Source organism: Mobula hypostoma, chromosome 6 (genome assembly GCF_963921235.1).
Source record: "Mobula hypostoma chromosome 6, sMobHyp1.1, whole genome shotgun sequence".
NCBI classification, from domain to species: Eukaryota; Metazoa; Chordata; class Chondrichthyes; order Myliobatiformes; family Myliobatidae; genus Mobula; species Mobula hypostoma.
In genome coordinates this window covers 141,921,088-141,939,272 of record NC_086102.1, presented here as the reverse complement: position 1 = coordinate 141,939,272, position 18,185 = coordinate 141,921,088, and the positions used below count along the sequence as shown (strand labels likewise).

General features: G+C 40.8%; 1 protein-coding gene across 1 annotated transcript; it reads right to left on the bottom strand.

Annotated features, from left to right (window-relative positions):
- Positions 1–4,426: 4,426 nt before the first annotated feature.
- LOC134348454 (gamma-crystallin S-1-like) lies at positions 4,427–16,459 on the bottom strand. Its single transcript, XM_063051869.1, has 5 exons — positions 16,216–16,459; positions 14,865–15,129; positions 11,540–11,572; positions 6,386–6,608; positions 4,427–4,702 (listed from the first exon to the last, which is right to left on the bottom strand). Exons 1-5 carry the CDS (start codon positions 16,316–16,318, stop codon positions 4,427–4,429), a joined length of 900 nt encoding a protein of 299 aa, XP_062907939.1. The 5' UTR covers positions 16,319–16,459.
- Positions 16,460–18,185: the final 1,726 nt, after the last annotated feature.

The following is an 18,185-nucleotide window of genomic DNA, read 5'->3' as shown; positions in this document are numbered from 1 at the left end:
TGTCAATTTGGGTTATGCTTCCTCCTGGAACTTCGGAATATAGAATTTTGTAAAACATTTCAAAAGCTTCTTGAATTTCACTTAGCTTTTTTTTATCACTTTTGTTCTTGGATCCCTTATTCTATGAATCGTATTTTCTGCTATCTTTTTTTCCAGTTTCCACGCCAGTATTTTCATAGATTTAGATCCACTTTCATAGTGTCTCTGTTTCAGAAACAATAATTATTTTCTAATTTCTTGAGTAGCCAAACTGTTAATTTCATTTCTATTTTTTAAATTTCGTCTAGTGTATCCTGTGCCAAACTCAATTTGTGTTTTTTTCTAGTTCCTTCAGCTTATTTTATATTTCCTCTAATGTTTTATTCCTTTTTTTTTCTTTTATGAAGATATCGCTATAATTTTCCCTCTTAAGACAGCCTTCAGAATATCCCATAAAATGGGAGGTGAAACCTCTCCATTATCATTGAATTCTAAGTAAAGACCAATTTCTTTTTTAATTTGTTCCTTAAAATAGGGATCATTGAGTAGACTTGAATTTAGTTTCCAAATAGTATTCTTTGGTTGTAGGTCAAAATCAACAGATAAATATATAGGTGCATGGTCGCTTACATCTGTTGTCCCAATTCCACAGGTGATTATTTTGTCTCTATCTTTTCCAAATGTTATGAAATAGTCTACTCTTGTATATACGGAATGAGGGGCAGAATAATGAGTGTAATCCCTTCTGTCGGGGAGAAGGTCCCTCCATATATAAATTAGACCAGCATCCTCAAAAAGAGTGTTAACTTCCTTATGTAAGGACTTTGTTTCATAAGTTTTTCTACTGGAAGAGTCTAACTTTAGTTGTAATTGTAAATTTAAGTCTCCCCCACATATCAAGAGACCTTCTGTTTCCATTACCATAGTATTAGTAATTTTCTGGAAGAAACTAATATCACTTCCTGGGGGTGCGCATATATTCAATAAAGTAACTGTATTTCCATCTATATTCCCCCTTACCAGAATATATCTGCCCTCCTTATCTCCCATTTTGAATACTTTTTCAAAATTTAGCTTACTTGAGATGAGAATAGCAACTCCTCTTCTATGTCCTGATTTATGAGGGGAAAAACAAATTAGTGAACCCCTTTCTCTTTAATTTTCCATGCTCATTATCACTTAGTGAATTTCCTGTAAATATACTACATGGGCTTGTTCTTTTTTTCATTTTTGACAGAATTTTACTGCGCTTGACTGGATTGAACAGCCCATTGACATTAAAAGAAATGAATTTTACTTTGTCCTTAGCCATGTGTATTTATCTGTTAGTATATCATTGAAATTTGCAGAATATAACTTAATCGATCTACCCCCTGAACAAATAAGAGCCAAGAAACGTGAATAATTAAAAAAAGGTAACGAAGGTGTGATTCCAAGGCTGGGGTCTCTAGATGACCCTGGGTTGAGCTAGAAGAAAAGGGATAGCCCCTCCTACCTGTGGGTTGAGGGCCCCCGCTGCAGTACCAATAAAAGTAAGTAAAAAAAAACTATGTCCATTAAACAGAAATTATTTCCCTGTGTATTCCTCCCATTTCTCATTTAGGTGGGGAAAAAGGAATGAATAAATGACTTTTAAAAAATTGAGTAATATAAAATCCACATTATAACATGTATTTCTCGAGATAAGTATATCACTGTCTATTTTTACTTCCATTTAGTTTATCAGCACTTTTAAAGTTAGCCAAACCTTATGGCTCTTCTGGAGGAGGTGAGGGCTGCTCTCGGGGAACTGACGGTCTCTTCCTAATATCCTTCTCTCGTCCTACTCCCGTCCCCTGCTTTATAGGTTCTCTATTTCCCAAGCAGATCGGGATAACTGCTCAGCCAGACTTTCCCTTGGTTTGACCAGGCTAATGGGCAGTCCTCTATTGTTCATGTCTGTAATTGCCTACTCCACTGTCTGGTATAGTCGTATCCCTTCTTGGTAAAATACCTTCAGTTTAGCAGGGTACGGGGTTTGGAATTTAATCTTTTCTTGCTTTAATATTCGTTTCGCTTCAGAATACTTTTTCCGTTTCTGTAGGACCACCGGAAGGTAATCATGATCTAAGTATATTAACTTCCCGTTCCAAAAAACCCTCTCCTTACCCCAGGCCCTTTGTAGAATCTCCACCTTGCTCTTGAATCGAAGAAATTTAAGTACAATTGAGCGCGGTTTACTTTATCCGTCTCTGGGAGGCTGCCGGACGAGCGAACGATGTGCCCTCTCAATTTCAATCTCCATAGTCTGGGGAAGCTCCAGCACTTCCCTCAGCAGCTTGTCTACAAAGTCCATCATCGACAACCCCTCCGCTCCTTCGGAAACATTATAAATCCCGATATTTTTCTGTCGCAGTCTTCCCTCCTGGCCAAGCAATTTACTTTCCTGTTGATTTAATATTTTTATCGTCTTACTTAGTATCTGTTCCAGGTTTTGCACGCGATCTTCCACCTTTTCAATTCCAGTCTCTGCCACCGCTATTTTCTGATTGACATTGGCGAGCTCTGACTTGGTATCATTGAGTTGCTGTTTTATATAGTTTTGGACTTTCAGCTTTGCCGCCACGCGTAGGTGTAGGAGGGCCATGCACTGCACCTCTCTCTTCCATCAGCTCCGCATTCTTTCTCCCCATTCTTGCCCCCCTTATCAATTCAGATATTTTCGAAAGATCTTGTATTTGATGGATTAACGGGGCAAAATATGCGTTTTTCCGGAGGGGCTGTTGATTTAAGCTGCCATTCTGAACGATGACGTCCCCGGAACCCAGAGTCATAGATAGGTATAAAGTATCTAGCAGGTTTCTGTCCAGGTCATCATGTTATTTACACCAGTCTCAACTCTGGCAGAATTCATCATGTTTTGTAAATGTAAAAATAAAACTTGTCAAACATTTTGTAAATCTTCTGGTCAAGGAAGCATCTGTGAACAACAATTCCCCAAGAGACATCTCAAAAATAGCCAATCTTTTCAGTTATTTCATTTTCTCCACATCTTCTGTGTGCTCCTTTTATCTTCATTGCGTTACAGAAATTGCCTGTGACATGCAGTTTGGAATTCCATCAAATGATCTGGCACTCAGCTGTGTCCGGAGAGGACCGAGAGAATGAGCTGCCTCATCAAGAGATCTGGAGAAAGAATCCCAAAGAGAACCAAAAGCACAAGCAGCCTCATAGAAAAGACCGAAGGTGGGGCATGTATGTTCACAAGCAACTTCATTTCGAACCATCCAGGAAGATTGAAGCATGGAGGCAAATGCGGAGGTCAGGGCTTACACTCAATGGATGTCATAGGGTCAACAGCGGTCAGTAGCTGGATCAGTGGCATTCAAACCCAGAGTTGTGGTCGTTCTTCACAGAAAGACTGAGTTTGTGTGGCCACTCTCCTCAAAGTGCTTAAGAGAGGATGTTTTAATATTTGGAGATTTATGTGATTATTGGACCGTACGTTATATAGGTCTCCTTCAGTTGTCAGTTTTCTTTCTTTTTGCCTATCAGTTGATATTTTACTTTTTCTGAGAGGAAGCAGTTGGGATTTGATTCAGGTACTGATGTACTTGTTGGTGATTTTCTGTGTGGGCAATCTGTTAGTTTTTTGTGAGGGAGAGAGTTTGAGGGTTTTCATGTGATTGTTACTGATTTTTTGCAAGAGTTGGAGATGGGGTTTTGATGTTATTGTCACTGTTTTTCTGTGAGGGAGGGGGTCAAGGGTTTGATGTCATTGTCACTGTTTTTTTTTTTGCAAGGGCTAGGATTGGGGGGTTTGCAGTTTTTGATGTTCCAGCTGCCATTTTCCATGTGGCTGATCCGTTAGTTTTTTTGTGTGGGGGGTGGTGTGGGGGGTTTGGGTTTGCGAGTATTGCTTTTTTTTCATGTTACATACAGAGAGTTGATGTCTTTTCCTTCAAAATGACCTTTGGTTCTTTGGTATTTCATGGTTATCTGGAGAAGATGAATATCAGAGTTGTATTGTGCAACCATACTTCAACAATAAAATGAACGTTTGAAGCTTTGAAAAGCGTTGCTTCCTGTGTTGTTCCAATCCGAGTCACTTAACTAAACCATCAGAATCATGAAACTCATAAAGATAGATATTTGAACTAATTTAATTCACTGGAAATAAGTTCAGAAATGGAGCACAATGTCACACAATGGACACAAAGGCAAAGAACAACTTTCTGTTCATTTTAGATTTTTCAGCCTCCGATGAATCATCATAATGTTATCTGTTAACTGGAACCAACTCAGGTAAAATAATTTAATGTGGACCTCAGATTATGATTTCTGTTATACTGGGACTTCCAGTGGAATCAGGGTAAATGAACCAAATGAGCTGATTGTGTCATTAAAGGTATTTTATTACCTCCATAAATATTTTAACAAGACAAAATCAGATTTTCAATAGCAACTTTTAGAAGTCCCTCATGCGCCTGAAGGAGCCGATCATTGAGTTGTATCCACCCCAGTCACTGTATCTCCTGTATTCCCCGGGTCTCAGGAAGTACTGTCGGCCTCTGTAGTTGGGATGTTCATAGAAGATCCAGTAACCATCCATCACCTGACAGGAGTGGATGTCATGGTAACGGAAACGATCGTAGACTGAGGAACATTCGTCCATGAATTCCATCATCTGTCCTGCAAAGTCAGGCCTCTCGTAAATTCTCATCCTGTAGTTTCCACCTCGGTACTGGAATAGGAAACACAGAACTTTAGTAGTGGTCTTTTGTAAATCATTCACTCATTCTACACTACATCTGAGCACTATTTTACAAACTAGACATTGACTTCAATGGGAAATAAATTCAGATGTAATTTGATCATTTCATTAATTATTTGCCTCAAGGATGCCTCCAACCGGCATTGCTGCTGGTTCAAACAGAAGTTAAAGAAGAAAACAGCAAAAATAAATATGAGAAATTCTGCACTTAGAACATAGAACATAGAACAGTAGAGCACAGTTACAGACTCTTTGGTCCACACTGTTGTGCCCAACTAATTAAATTAGAAAATGTAAAGGGTTAGTTGGCTATTTAACTTAAACGGACAACTAAACTAATCCCTTCTGCTTAAACAGTGCCCATATCCTTCCACTTCCCTCACATTCATGTGCTTATCCAAACATCTCCTAAAAGTTCCAAATGTATCTTCCTCCATCATCACTCCGGGCAGTCCATTCCAGACACCCACCTCTCTCTGTGTAAAAAACTTGCTCCTCACATCTCCTTTGAACTCACACCCTCTCACCTTATATGTTTGTCATCAGGTATGAGATATTTTAAACCCGGTAAAAGATACTGTCTCTCTACTCTAACTATGCCTGTCATAAATCTCTATCAGATCTCCCTCTGAAACTCCACCACTCCAGAAGAAAACAACCCAAGTTTTTCTGATCTCTCATTATAGCACAATCTCTCTAATCCAGGCAGCATCCTGATAAGCCTTTTCTGCATCGTTTAAAGTCTCACCATCATTCATATAACAGTGTAAAACTGCATGCAATACTCCAGATTTGTAGGAAAGATGTGAAGACTTATCCACCTTATTGCTCTTTAAGAGACTCAACACTACTTCCATTTCACATCGAAATGCCCGATGGGAGGAGAAGATGACACTGCGACGCCGCTTGCAGCGGCCACTCCAGTGATGATGATGTCTGTTATCTGTCAAGCAGGGTGCCGTGCACAATCCTGATTTGACGGAGGCAGATGTGAGAGCACGGAGGAACATCTGGTGAAACTTCTGAAATGCCTGTTTCGCTGCCGTTGCTACTGTGTGATCGAGAATCTCTGGAGGGGAAGGCCCCGAGTCCGCGGCTTTACTTGTTACTCGGCGGCCGGGGCAGGGTCGAAGCGCTCGGCAGAGATGATGCTCGGTGCTTGGTGTCGGAGGCTTGAAGTTTTCGGACGGACTCAGAGTCGGCTGCGTTCGGGTGCTTCCAATGCATCGGCAAGTTTGCGGTGCTTGGAGTCCATGGCAGGGAGAGTTTCTCCCTTCTACAGTCTGCGTGAGATGATGGGGCTATCGCGACTTGAGACTTTTTTTTACCGTGCCCATGGTCTGCTCTTTATCAAATTATGGTATTGCTTTGCACTGTTGTAACTATATGTTATAATTATGTGGTTTTGTCAGTTTTAGTCTTGGTTTGTCCTGTGTTTCTGTGATATCTCTCTGGAGGAACATTGTATCATTTTTAATGCATGAATTTCTAAATGACAATAAACGAAGACTGAGTGTCCTCATAATCTAATCTAATCTAATGTTAATACACACAGGCATATTTGAAACCCATTAGGCACTTTCTGGGCAAATTCTCCATCTATAGAGACAAACTGAAAAAAGTCAAGTGCCCTGAAAAAAAATTGAAACTTACAGGTGGGTAACTGCGACAGGACTTGACACAGTCATTGAATCCCATCCAGCGCTGGTAGTCAGGATACTCTCCCCTGCTCAGGACATACTGGTATCCCATGTAGTTGGGTCTCTCGTACAACACCCACCAGTCACTCTCGACACGGATGGAGTTACAGCGGCTGAAGTAAGGGGAGAGGTCGGCACAGTCGGAGCTGCACTCATAGTGCCGACCCTGGAAGTTCCTGTCCTCGTAGAAGATGATCTGTGGGAAGAAACATATCTGTGTTATTAGTTGCTCAGGTGTTCATGAAGAATTCTCATTTAGTTCATTTACTGAGTAGCCCTTGCCTTTCCCATTTTGAACACAGTGAGTCTGGTAACCAGCCGAATGTTTCACAGCCTAACACAAGTTGGTATTTATATGCAGGGTAGAAAGGCCTCACTAGGCATTTTCTTGTTATTCTGATGACACAACATTAAACATCAGCAAAATCTTTTTTTTTCATTTATTGTCAAAAAACAACAGAAAGACATTTGTTGCATCGTGGATTCATTCAGTTGTGCTTTCTTATCATTTTAATTGTTGTTTAAACCAAACAGTTCAGGAACATTCACAGCTACGTATCACCCAGGTCCATTCACCTTGGTCAAAGTAGAATTTTGGTTCTCTTTCCCAAACTGCCTAAGTTGAGGATACACCTTATTCAACCGACAAACATTTTTTGAGAATCCATCTATACAGGTTCTTCTACACAACACTAATCGCCGCCTCCATTCTTTCATCAGTAAATTCAGCCAGATGAGTCAAACATGATTTGTCTTCAATATTTACTGCTGCCTCTCCCTTCATAATCCATTTGATCCTCCGTGTGAGTTAATATTGCCTTTTGCAGTAGTTCCTTGTAGTTTTCCCACCTCCCGCATTCATTATGTTTGCTCCACTTCTCTTGTTGAACACGTTGAACAATCAAAGCCTTCCACTCTCCTGTCATTGAAGAACTGTACACATACACTCAGCATTTCAATTACCTCCACATTCTGGATTTCCTCACTACCCTTGTGATATTCCATTCCTTTCAGTTCATTTTTCTGATGTGAAAAAGGTCAATAAATCAATAATTGCCTCTGATAAGTCAGTGGTCTCAGATGTGTGTGTTTCTACAAAATCAGCCAGAGATTTCCCCATATAGAAGTGTTGGATGATTCATATCCGCAGTCTGCTGAGAGCCAGATCAGAGGCATTCATGTTTGGCAAACAAGAACGTTACAAGAGGTCCAAGTACAATTTCTGGAAAGCCATCTCACGAATGAAGTGGTAATTCCAGGCTAAACCTGAATCAATGAACGATGCTCAACAGCTATGACAGAGTTTGAATACTATCACTTCTTACAAAGTGAAAGGAAGAGGATGGCCGCAGTGATAGGGCACTCTATAGTTAGGGGGTCAGTCAGATGATTCTGTGGACGCAGGAAAGGAACACGGATGGTAGTTTGCCTCCCAGGTGCTGGGGTCCGGGATGTTTCTGATCATGTCCACAATATCCTGAATTGGAAAGGTGAACAGCCAGAGGTCGTGGTACATATTGGTACCAACGACACAGGTAGGAAAAGGGAGGAGGTCCTGAAAACAGTCTATAGGAAGTTAGGAAGGAAGTTAAGAAGCAGCACCTCAAAGGTAGTAATCTCAGGATTACTGCCTGTGCCACGTGACAGTGAGTATAGAAGTAGAGTGAGGTGGAAGAATAATGCGTGGCTGAGAGATTGGAACAGGGAGCAGGGTTTCAGATTTCTCAATCATTGGGACCTCTTTTGGGGCAGGCATGACCTGTACAATAAGGATGGTTTGCACTTGAATCTGAGGGGGACGAATATCCTGGCGGGGATGTTTGCTAATGCTACAGTATTAGGGAGAGTTTAAACTAGAATTGCTGGAAGGTGGGAACCAAACTGAAGAGATGGAGGAAGAAGTGTTTGGCTCACAAATAGAGAAATCTTGTAGGCAGTATAAGAGGGAAGATAGGCAGGTGATAGAGAAGGGATGCGCTTAGATTGATAGTTCGAGATGTTAATGCAAGGAGTATCATAAACAAAGCGGATGAGCTTCGAGCGTGGAACAGTATTTGGAGCTATAAAGTTGTAACCATTAAAAAGACTTAGATGGCTCAGGGGCAGGAATGGCTACTTAGAGGGCCAGGCTTTAGATGTTTCAGAAAGGAGAGGGAGGGAGGCCAAAGAGGTGGGGGTGTGGCACTGCTGATCAGAGATAGTGTCACAGCTGCAGAAAAGGAGGAAGTCATGGAGGGATTGTCTACTGAGTCTCTGTGGGTGGAAGTTAGAAACAGGAAGGGGTCAATAACTCTACTGTGTATTTTTTATAGACCACCCAGTAGTAACAGGGGCATCGAGGAACAGATAGGGAGACAGATTCTGGAACGGTGCAATAATAACAGGGTTGTCATGATGGGAGATTTTAATTTCCCCAATACTGATCGACATCTCCATAGAGCAAGAGGTTTAGCTGGTGTGGAGTTTGTTAGGTGTGTTCAGGAAGATAAGCCTACAAGAGGAGAGGCTGTACTTGATTTGGTATTGGGAAATGAACCTGGTCAGGTGTCAGGTCTCTCAGTGGGAGAGTATTTTGGAGATAGTGATCACAATTCTATCACCTTTACCATAGCATTGGAGAGGGATAGCAGCAGACAAATTAGGACATATTTAATTGGAGTAAAGGGAAGTATGAAGCTATCAGGCAGGAACTTGGAAGAATAAGTTGGGAACAGATATTCTCATGGAAATGTATGGCAGAAATGTAGCAAATGTTCAGGAGATATTTGCATGGGGTTCTGCATAGGTACGTTCCAATGAGACAGGGAAATGATGGTAGGTACAAGAACCATGGTGTACGAAGGTGGTTGAAAATCTAGTCAAGAAGAAAGGAAGAGCTTACGAAAGGTTCAAAAAACTAAGTAATGTGAGAGTTCTAGAAAATTATAAGGCTAGCAGGAAGGAGCTTAAAAATGAAATTAGGAGAGCCAGAAGGGGTCATGAGAAGGCCTTGGCGAGCAGGATGAAATAAAACCTTAAAGCATTCTACAAGTATGTGTAGAGCAAGAGGATAAGATGTGAGAAAATAGGACCAATCAAGTGTGACAGTGGAAAAGTGTGTATGGAACCAGAGGAAATAGCAGAGGTACTTAATGAATACTTTGCTTCAGTATTCACTATGGAAAAGGACTTTAGTGATTGTAGGGATGACTTACAGCAGACTGAAAAGCTTGAGCATATAGAAATTAAGAAAGAGGATGTGCTGGAGCTTTTGGAAATCTTCAAGTTGGATAAGTCACCGGGACCAGATGAGATATACCCCAGGCTACTGTGGAAGCTGAAGGAGGAGATTGTTGAGCCTCTGGTGATGATCTTTGCATCATCAATGGGGACATGAGACTTTCCGGAGATCGGTGGGTTGCAGATGTTGTTCTCTTATTCAAGAAAGGGAGTAGAGATAGTCCAGGAAATTATAGACCAGTGACTCTTACTTCAGAGGTTGTAAGTTGATGGAGAAAATCCCGAGAGGTAGGATTTATGAACATTTTGAGAGGCATAATATTATTTGGAATAGTCAGTATGGTTTTGCCAAAGGCCGGTCGTGCCTTATGAGCCTGATTGAATTTTTTGAAGATGTGACTAAACACATTGATGAAGGTAGAGCAGTAGATATAGCATATATGGATTTCAGCAAGGCATTTGATAAGGTACCCCATACAAAGTAGGGAGGCATGGGATCCAAGAAGACCTTGCTTTGTGGATCGGGAAACGGCTTACCCACAGAAGGCAAACTGTGGTTGTAGATGCGTCAGATTCTGGATGGAGGTCGATGACCAGTGGTGTGTCTCAGGGATCTGTTCTGGGACCCCTACTCTTCGTGATTTTTATAAATGACCTGGTTGAGGAAGTGGTGGGAAGAATTAGTAAATTTGCTGATGACACAAAGGTTGGGGGTGTTGTGGATAGTGTGGAGGGCCATCAGAGGTTACAGTGGGACATTGATTGGATGCAAAACTAGGCTGAGAAGTAGCAGATGGAGTTCAACACAGACAAGTGTAAGGTGGTTCATTTCGGTAGGTCAAGTATGATGGCAGAATATGGTATCAATGTTAAGACTCTTGGCAGTGTGGAGGATCAGAGGGATCTTTGAGTCCGTGTGCAAAGGACACTCAAAACTGTTGCGCAGTTTGACTGCGTGGTTAAGAAGGCATACAGTGTATTGGCCTTCATCCACTGTGGGATTGATTTCAAGAGCTAAGAGGTAATGTCACAGCTGTATAGGACCCTGGTCAGACCCTACATGGAGTACTGTGCTCATTTCTGGTCACCTCACTACAGGAAGGATGTGGAATCTATAGAAAGGGTGCAGAGAAGATTTACAAGAATGTTACCTGGATTGGGGAGAATAGGTTGAGTGAACTCAGCTTTTTCTCCTTGGAGAGACGGAGGATGGGAGGTGACCCGATAGAGGTGTATAAGATGATGAGAGACATTGATTGTGCAGATAGTTAGAGACATTTTCCCGGGGCTAAAATGACTAACACGAGAGGGCACAGTTTTAAGGTGCTTGGGAGTAGGTACAGAGGAGATGTCAGGGTTAGTTCTTTATGCAGTAAGTGGTGAGTGCATGGAAAGGGCTGCTGGCAACAGTGGTGGAGGCGGACACAATAGGGTCTTTTAAGAGACTCTTGGAGAGGTACGTGGAGCTTCGAAAAATAGAGACTATGTGTGACCCTAGGTAACTTCTAAATTAAGTACATATTCAGCACAGCATTGTGGGCTGAAGGGCCTGTATTGTGCTGTAGGTTTTCTATGTTTCTATGTTCCATGTAAGAACCATCACAAACTGCCACAACTCCCGATAACCCTGTATTTTCAGTCACTGAGGCCAACGTGACAGCATCCGTCAGGAGAGTTAACCACAGAGATCTTCTGGCCCAGATGGGGAACCTGGCCAAGTACTGAAAACCTGTGCTGATCAACTGGCTGGGTGTTCACTGTGTGAGATATTTAACCTCTTGCTTCAGCAGTCTGAAGTACCCATCTACTTCAAGCAGGATCCAATTATGCAGTGGTCTAAGAAGAACATGGTAACGTGCCTCAATGACCATCATCCAGTAGCACCTACATCGAGAATGATAAAGTGTTTTGAGTGATTGATTATGAAACATTCTTGTTACTGCCTGAGAAGTGATTTGGATCTGCTGCAATTTGTCTTTTGGAATAACAGCTCCACAGCAGACTCCAGTCCATTGGCTGTTAACTCAATCCTGGAACATCTGGACAGCAAAGATGCATGCATCAGGATGCTCTTTATTGACTGCAGCTCATCATTCAATACTATCATCCCCTCAAAATGAATCAATAAGCTTCAAGACCTTGGCCTCAATACTTCCTTGAGTCATTGGATACTCAGGTTGACCTCAGTCAGTTGGTTTTGTGTTCTATATGCTCTATTGCACCTTTCTTTATCTTTAATGTTCTGCACTTATCCAGTCCAAAGTATATTTTTACATCTTTCAAAAATTGTTCTACTGTTTGAATTAATTGCTTTAGCTTTACTGATGAAGGAGTGTATAATTTCAAATTGCCCATGTATAGAATGCGTGTCAAGGTGTAATTTATTGGGTTGTTTCAGATTTGATGTCCTATTTTCATCCATTTCAGTAAATTAGAGAGTGGGTTTAAAGCTAGACAAAACCATAGTAGGCTTACAGTGAAGTCCTGGAAAATGCCTCACTTTATTTTGATAATGGTGGTTCTTTTTTGGTTGTTAATAGATAGAGTGATTATGGTACATTAATGCTTCATCAGATGTTGAAGAAATTTCACAAGTATTGGGTGTAGTTTACATATTTTAAGAACTTCTTTTCACTATGAGTGTGGGACATAATCAAATGCTCTTTGGTATAGCAAAATCAAAAATGTCTGTGTTCTCTCACTTTGATTTAGAATTACAGAATATACTATCAGTTGTTCTTTACATCCTTTTGCATCCTTACAGCATCCTTTCTGCTCCTCAGTAAGTATATAGTGGTTATCTAAATGAGTGGTGATTAGTTGTGGGATGCATACGATTTTGTACATCATTTGTAACCCAGCAATAGAACAATATTTTGATGGTTCATTTGTGTTTTCTCCTTTAGTTAAGACATAAGTTGTAACTTCTATCAAAATTTCAGGCATTTTTTGAGATTGTTAAGAAAATTGTTGACATGTGTTTAATAGGTATGAATAAAGGCAAGTAAATTTTTATACCAATAATTATGAATATTATCACTGTTGGTACTTTTCCAGTTGTGGGTAATTTTTATAACTTCTTTTAACATATCCAATGTAACTTTAAGTGTTCCCATGTCTTCAATTGTGTGAGTGTGGCTTGGAGGCAACTTCCAGGTGGAGGTGTTTCCATGCTATTGATATCCTTGTCCTTTTCTCTGGTGGAGTTTGAGAGTTTGAAAGGTTCTCTCCAAGGAGTATTAGGGTCTTGGAGGTATATAGCACAGTAACAGGCCCTTCAGCCCAACTCAGCCATGTTGACCAATTTACTCAGCAGTGCAAGTCTCACATGCATTGGTGCATATTTGCAATCCATGTACCTGTCTAAATGTCTTTTAAATTTTGAAATTGTACCAACTTTTACAAGTTCTTTTGGTAGCTTGTTCCATATACCCCATTACACTCTGTGTGAAAAGCTAGCTCCTCATGTCCCTCTTTTCCCTTTTGTCCTCAGTCACCTCAAATTTCATCCTTCACAATGCAGACCCACACAGAATCATAGATATGTTCAAATTCTCCAGCAGATTTCTCTCCATGTCATCTTGTTGTTTACACTAGTTTCAAATTTGGTAGAATTCTTCATGTTTTGTAAAAGTAAAAAGTTAAATTTGGAAAATGTTTTGTAAATCTTCTGGTCAGGATGTAATGAACAAATACAAACGTTTGTAATTCCTCAGGTGACTTCTTCCAAATTACCAACTTCTTCAATTATTTCACTTTCTCAACATCTTCTGCTTGTTCTTTTTGTCTTTTTTTGTGTTACAGAAATTGCCTGTGACGTGCAGTTCGGAATTCAGTCGAATCATCTAGAGCTCTGCTGTGTCGGGAGAGGACTGAAAGCATAAGCTGCCTCGTCAGGAAGACCAGAGACAGGATCCAAAAGGGGACCAAGAGCACAAGAAGCTCCGTCAAATAGACCAAGGATGGGGCACATTTATCAGTGACTCCATTTTGAACCATGAGGAAGATGGAAGCATCAAGGCAAATGCAGAGGAGGTCACCGAATGCTCTCCATAGAGGCCACAGAGCAAATGTTGGTCAGTAGCTGGATCAAGCAGCATTCGGACCCAGCACTGCAGTCGCTCTTCACAGAAGGACTGAGTTCGTGCAGCCGCTTTCCTCAAATGCTGAAGGCAGGTCTTTCCTCAATATTCTGAGATTTATATGATTATTGGATTGTATGTTATATTGGTCTCCTTCAGTTTTCAGTGATCTCTTTCTTGTTTCTGATTGGCTGACAGTCAAAATTTTACTTTTTCTGAGAGGAAGCTGTTGGAATTTGGGGACTGATGTTCTTGTTGGTGTTTTTCTATGTGGTGTTTTTCTTTTGTTTTTCTCTGTATGTGAGTGGGTGAGGGATTTGATGTCACAGTCGCTGATTTTTTTGCAAAGGAGAGGGTTGGGGATTTGATTTTATTGTCACTGTTTTTTTTCTGTGAGTAAGGGTGTTAGTGGTTTGATGCTATTGTCACTGTTTTTATGTGCAAGGGAGGGGATTAAGGGTTTGTGGTTTTTGATGTTCCAACTGCCATTTTCCACGTGGGCATTCTGTTAGTTTTTGTGTAAGGGTAGGGGTTTGTTTCTTTTTCTTTTTCCTCAGTGGGGAGAGTTAATGTATTTTCCGTTAACAAGATCCCTGTTTTTTTTGTATTTTCTACCTATCTGGAGAAGACAAATATCAGAGCTGTATTGTGCATGCATACTTTGACAATAAAATGAACTATTGAACCTTTGAAAAGCATTGCTTTCTGTGCACTTTCAATCCACGTCTCTAACTCTGGTGTTTCATTTCTTGTGAAGTCATTTCACAAAACCCTCAGAAGAATAGAACTCATAAAGGTAGATATTTGTACTCAATAAATTCACTAGAAATAAATAAAAAATGGAGCTCAGCACCTCACAATGAACACAATAACACAAGAGGCAGAGAACAGCTTTCTATTAATTTTATATTTTTTAGCCTCTTATGAATCATCATAATGTTATCTGTTAACTGGAACCAACTGAGGTAAAACAATTTAATGTGGTCCTCAGATTATGATTACTATCCCGGATTCTGTCCAGTGGGATCAGAAGAAATGAACCAAATGAGCTGATAGTGTCATCAAAGGTATTTTATTGCCTCCATAAGTATTTCAACAAGATAAAATTAGATTTTCAAGAGCAACTTTTAGAAGTCCCTCATGCGCCTGAAGGACCCGATCATTGAGTTGTAGCCACCCCAGTCACTATACCTCCTGTATTCCCCAGGTGTCAGGAAGTACTGTCGGCCTCTGTAGTTGGGATGTTCATAGAAGATCCAGTAACCATCCAGCACCTGACAGGAGTGGATGTCACGGTAGCGGAAACGATTGTAGACAGAGGAACAGTCGTCCATGAACTCCATCATCTGCCCTGCAAAGTCAGGCCTTTCGTAAATCCTCATTCTGTAGTTTCCACCTCGGTACTGGAATAGGAAACACAGAGTTTTATTCATGATGTTTTATAGAGTATTCACCTATTTTACATGACATCTCAAAACTTATTCACAGAATGGTGATCGACTTCAATGGGAAATAGAGTCAGATGTAATTTGATCATTTCATTAACTATATGCCTCAAATATGCTTCCAACTAGCATTGCTGCTGGGTCAAATGGAAGTTAAATAAAAAGACAGTAAAAATAAATAGGAAAAATTCTGCATTTAGGACATAGAACATAGAGCATAGGAAAAGGTCCTTGGGCCCGCAATGTTGTGCCCAAACAATTAAATTAGTAAATTTAAATTTAGTTGGCTATTTGAGTTAAATGGCCATCTAAACTAATCCCTTCTGCCTAAACAATGTCCATATCCTTCCATTTCCCTCACATTAATGTGCCTATGTAGCCATCTCTTAAAAGTCCCTGACATACCTGCCTCTCATAACAGCCTAGGCTGCTCATACCACCACCCACTTCATTCTGTGTAAAAAGTTCTCCCTCACATCTCCTTTGAACATACACCCTCTCACCTAAAATGTATGTCCTTTAGTATGAGATATTTAAACCCTGGGAAAAGATACTGTTCGTCTACTACATCTATGCCTCTCATAATCTTATAAACCTCGAACTCCGCTGCTTCAGAGAAAAATAATTCGAGTTTGCTCAACCTCTCATTACAGCACATGCCCTCTAAACCAGGCAGCATCCTGAAAAGCCTTCTCTGCACCCTGTCCAAACATTCAACATCATTCCGATAACGGTGTGACCAAAATTGAATGTAATACTCCAGAGAGCTAGAAAAGACGTAAAGATGTTGATCAAGGTTCCAACTATCCCATCTCTTGCCTCTCTCAATTACCAGGGATATATTCCATCAGGCCCTGGGAACATGTCCACCTTAATGCTCCTTAAGAAACTCACCACTACCTCCTCCTCCACCTTGAAATGTCATTGCAATTTAAGACATTCAGGCATTTTTTGATAACAGTTAGGCTCTAGCAAGGCAAATTCTCCATTTTCAGAGCCAAACTGAAAATAAATCAAATCCCCTGAAAATTTGAAACTTACGTAAGGGTAGGTGCGACATGACCTGATTGTGTCATTGAATCCCATCCAGCGCTGGTAGTCAGGATACTCTCCCCTGCTCAGGACATATTGGTATCCCATGTAGTTGGGTCTCTCGTACAACACCCACCAGTCACTCTCGACACGGATGGAGTTACAGCGGCTGAAGTAAGGGGAGAGGTCGGCAGAGTCGGAGCTGCACTCATAGTGCCGACCCTGGAAGTTCCTGTCCTCGTAGAAGATGATCTGTGGGAAGAAACATATCTGTGTTATTAGTTGCTCAGGTGTTCACGAAGGATTCTCATTTAGTTCATTTACTGAGTAGCCCTTGCCTTTCCCATTTTGAACACAGTGAGTCTGGTAATCAACTGACTGTTTCGCTGCCTAACACAAGTTGGTATTTATATGCAGGGTAGAAAGTCCTCACTAGGCAGTTTCTTGTTGTTCTGGTGACACAACATTAAACATCAGCAAAATGCAGCAAAATCCTTTTTTTTCATTCATTGTAGAAAAACAGAAAGACTTTTGTTGTATCATGGATTGTTACAGTTGTGCTTTTTAAATTGTTGTTTAAATGAAGTTGTTCAGGAACATTCGCAGCTGCATATCACCCAGGTCCATTCACCTAGGTTAAAGTAGCATTTTGGTTCTCTGTTCCAAACTGTCTGAATTGAGGATACACCTTATGAAACTGACAAACATCTTTTGGGAATCCATCTATACAATTTCTTCTACACAGCACTGATCAGCTTCTTCTTCAGCCAAAGAAGTCAATCATGATTTACTTTCAATAATCTCTGTTTTCTCTCCTTTCAGAACCCATTTGATCATCGAAGGGAGAGTTAATACTGCCTTTCGCTGTGGTTCCTTGCAGTTTTCCTACCTCCGGAATTCAGTTTGTTTGCTCCACTTCGCTTGTTGAACACGTTAAACAGTCAAAGCTTTCCACTCTCCTGTCATTAAGAACTGTACACATACACTTAGCATTTCAATTACCTCCACATTCTGAATTTCCTCACCATCATTGTGATATTCCATTGCTTTTAATTCCTTTTTCTGATGTGAGAAAAGCCAATCAATCAATAATTGCTTCTGATACGCTTGTGGTTTATCAATACAGTTATCGATGAGTGTGTCCCCACAAAACGATTGAGAATCTTCCCCAACCAGGAGCCCTGGCTGAACCATGAGATCTACAATCCACTGAGGACCAGATCAGAAGTATTCAAGTCTGGTGACCAAGAAAGTTACGAGAGGTCCAAGTGCAATCTCTGGAAAGCCATCTCACGAGTGAAGTGGCAATTCCATGCTCAACCTGAGTCAATGAAGGATCCTCAACAGCGGGACTTGAATACTATCACAAAGTGAAATCAGGCAACAGGGCTTCACTTCCAGATGAGCTCAATGTCTTCAATACTCACTTTTACCATCAAAATATGAAAGAACCATCACAAAATCCCTCAACTCCTGATGACCCTGTGATTTCAGTCTCTGAGGTCAACATGAGAGAATCCCTCAGGGAGGACGAACCCACAGAAACCATCTGGCCCAGATGAGGCACCTTGCCAGATGAACTGGCTGGAGTGTTCACTGAGATATTTAACCATTCGCTTCTGCAGTCTGAGGTATCCATCTGCTTCAAGCAGGCTTTAATTATACTGGTGCCTAAGAAGAACATGGCAGTCTGCCTCAATGACTATCATCCAGAAGCACTTAAATCTGCAGCATCAAAGTATTTTGAGAAGTTAATTATGAAACATTTCAATTGCTGCCAGAGAAGCGACTTGGATCCACTTCAATTTGCCTATTGGCACAACAGGTCCATAACAGATTCCATTTCTTTAGTACTTCACTCAATCCTTCAACATTTGGACAGCAAAGATGTATATAGCAGGTGCTCTTTATTGACTACAGCTCAGCATTCAATACCATCATCTCCTCAAAACTAATCAATAAGCTTCAAGACCTT

Coding starts and splice junctions, on each gene's coding strand:
- LOC134348454 (XM_063051869.1), bottom strand. CDS start 16,318: ATGGGATACCAATATGTCCTGAGCAGGGGAGAGTATCCTGACTACCAG. Junction 15,130..16,215: donor TCGCACCTACCCTTACGTAA/GTTTCAAATTTT, acceptor TCCAGTACCGAG/GTGGAAACTACAGAATGAGG. Junction 6,609..11,539: donor AACACTTTATCATTCTCGAT/GTAGGTGCTACT, acceptor CTACGAGGACAG/GAACTTCCAGGGTCGGCACT.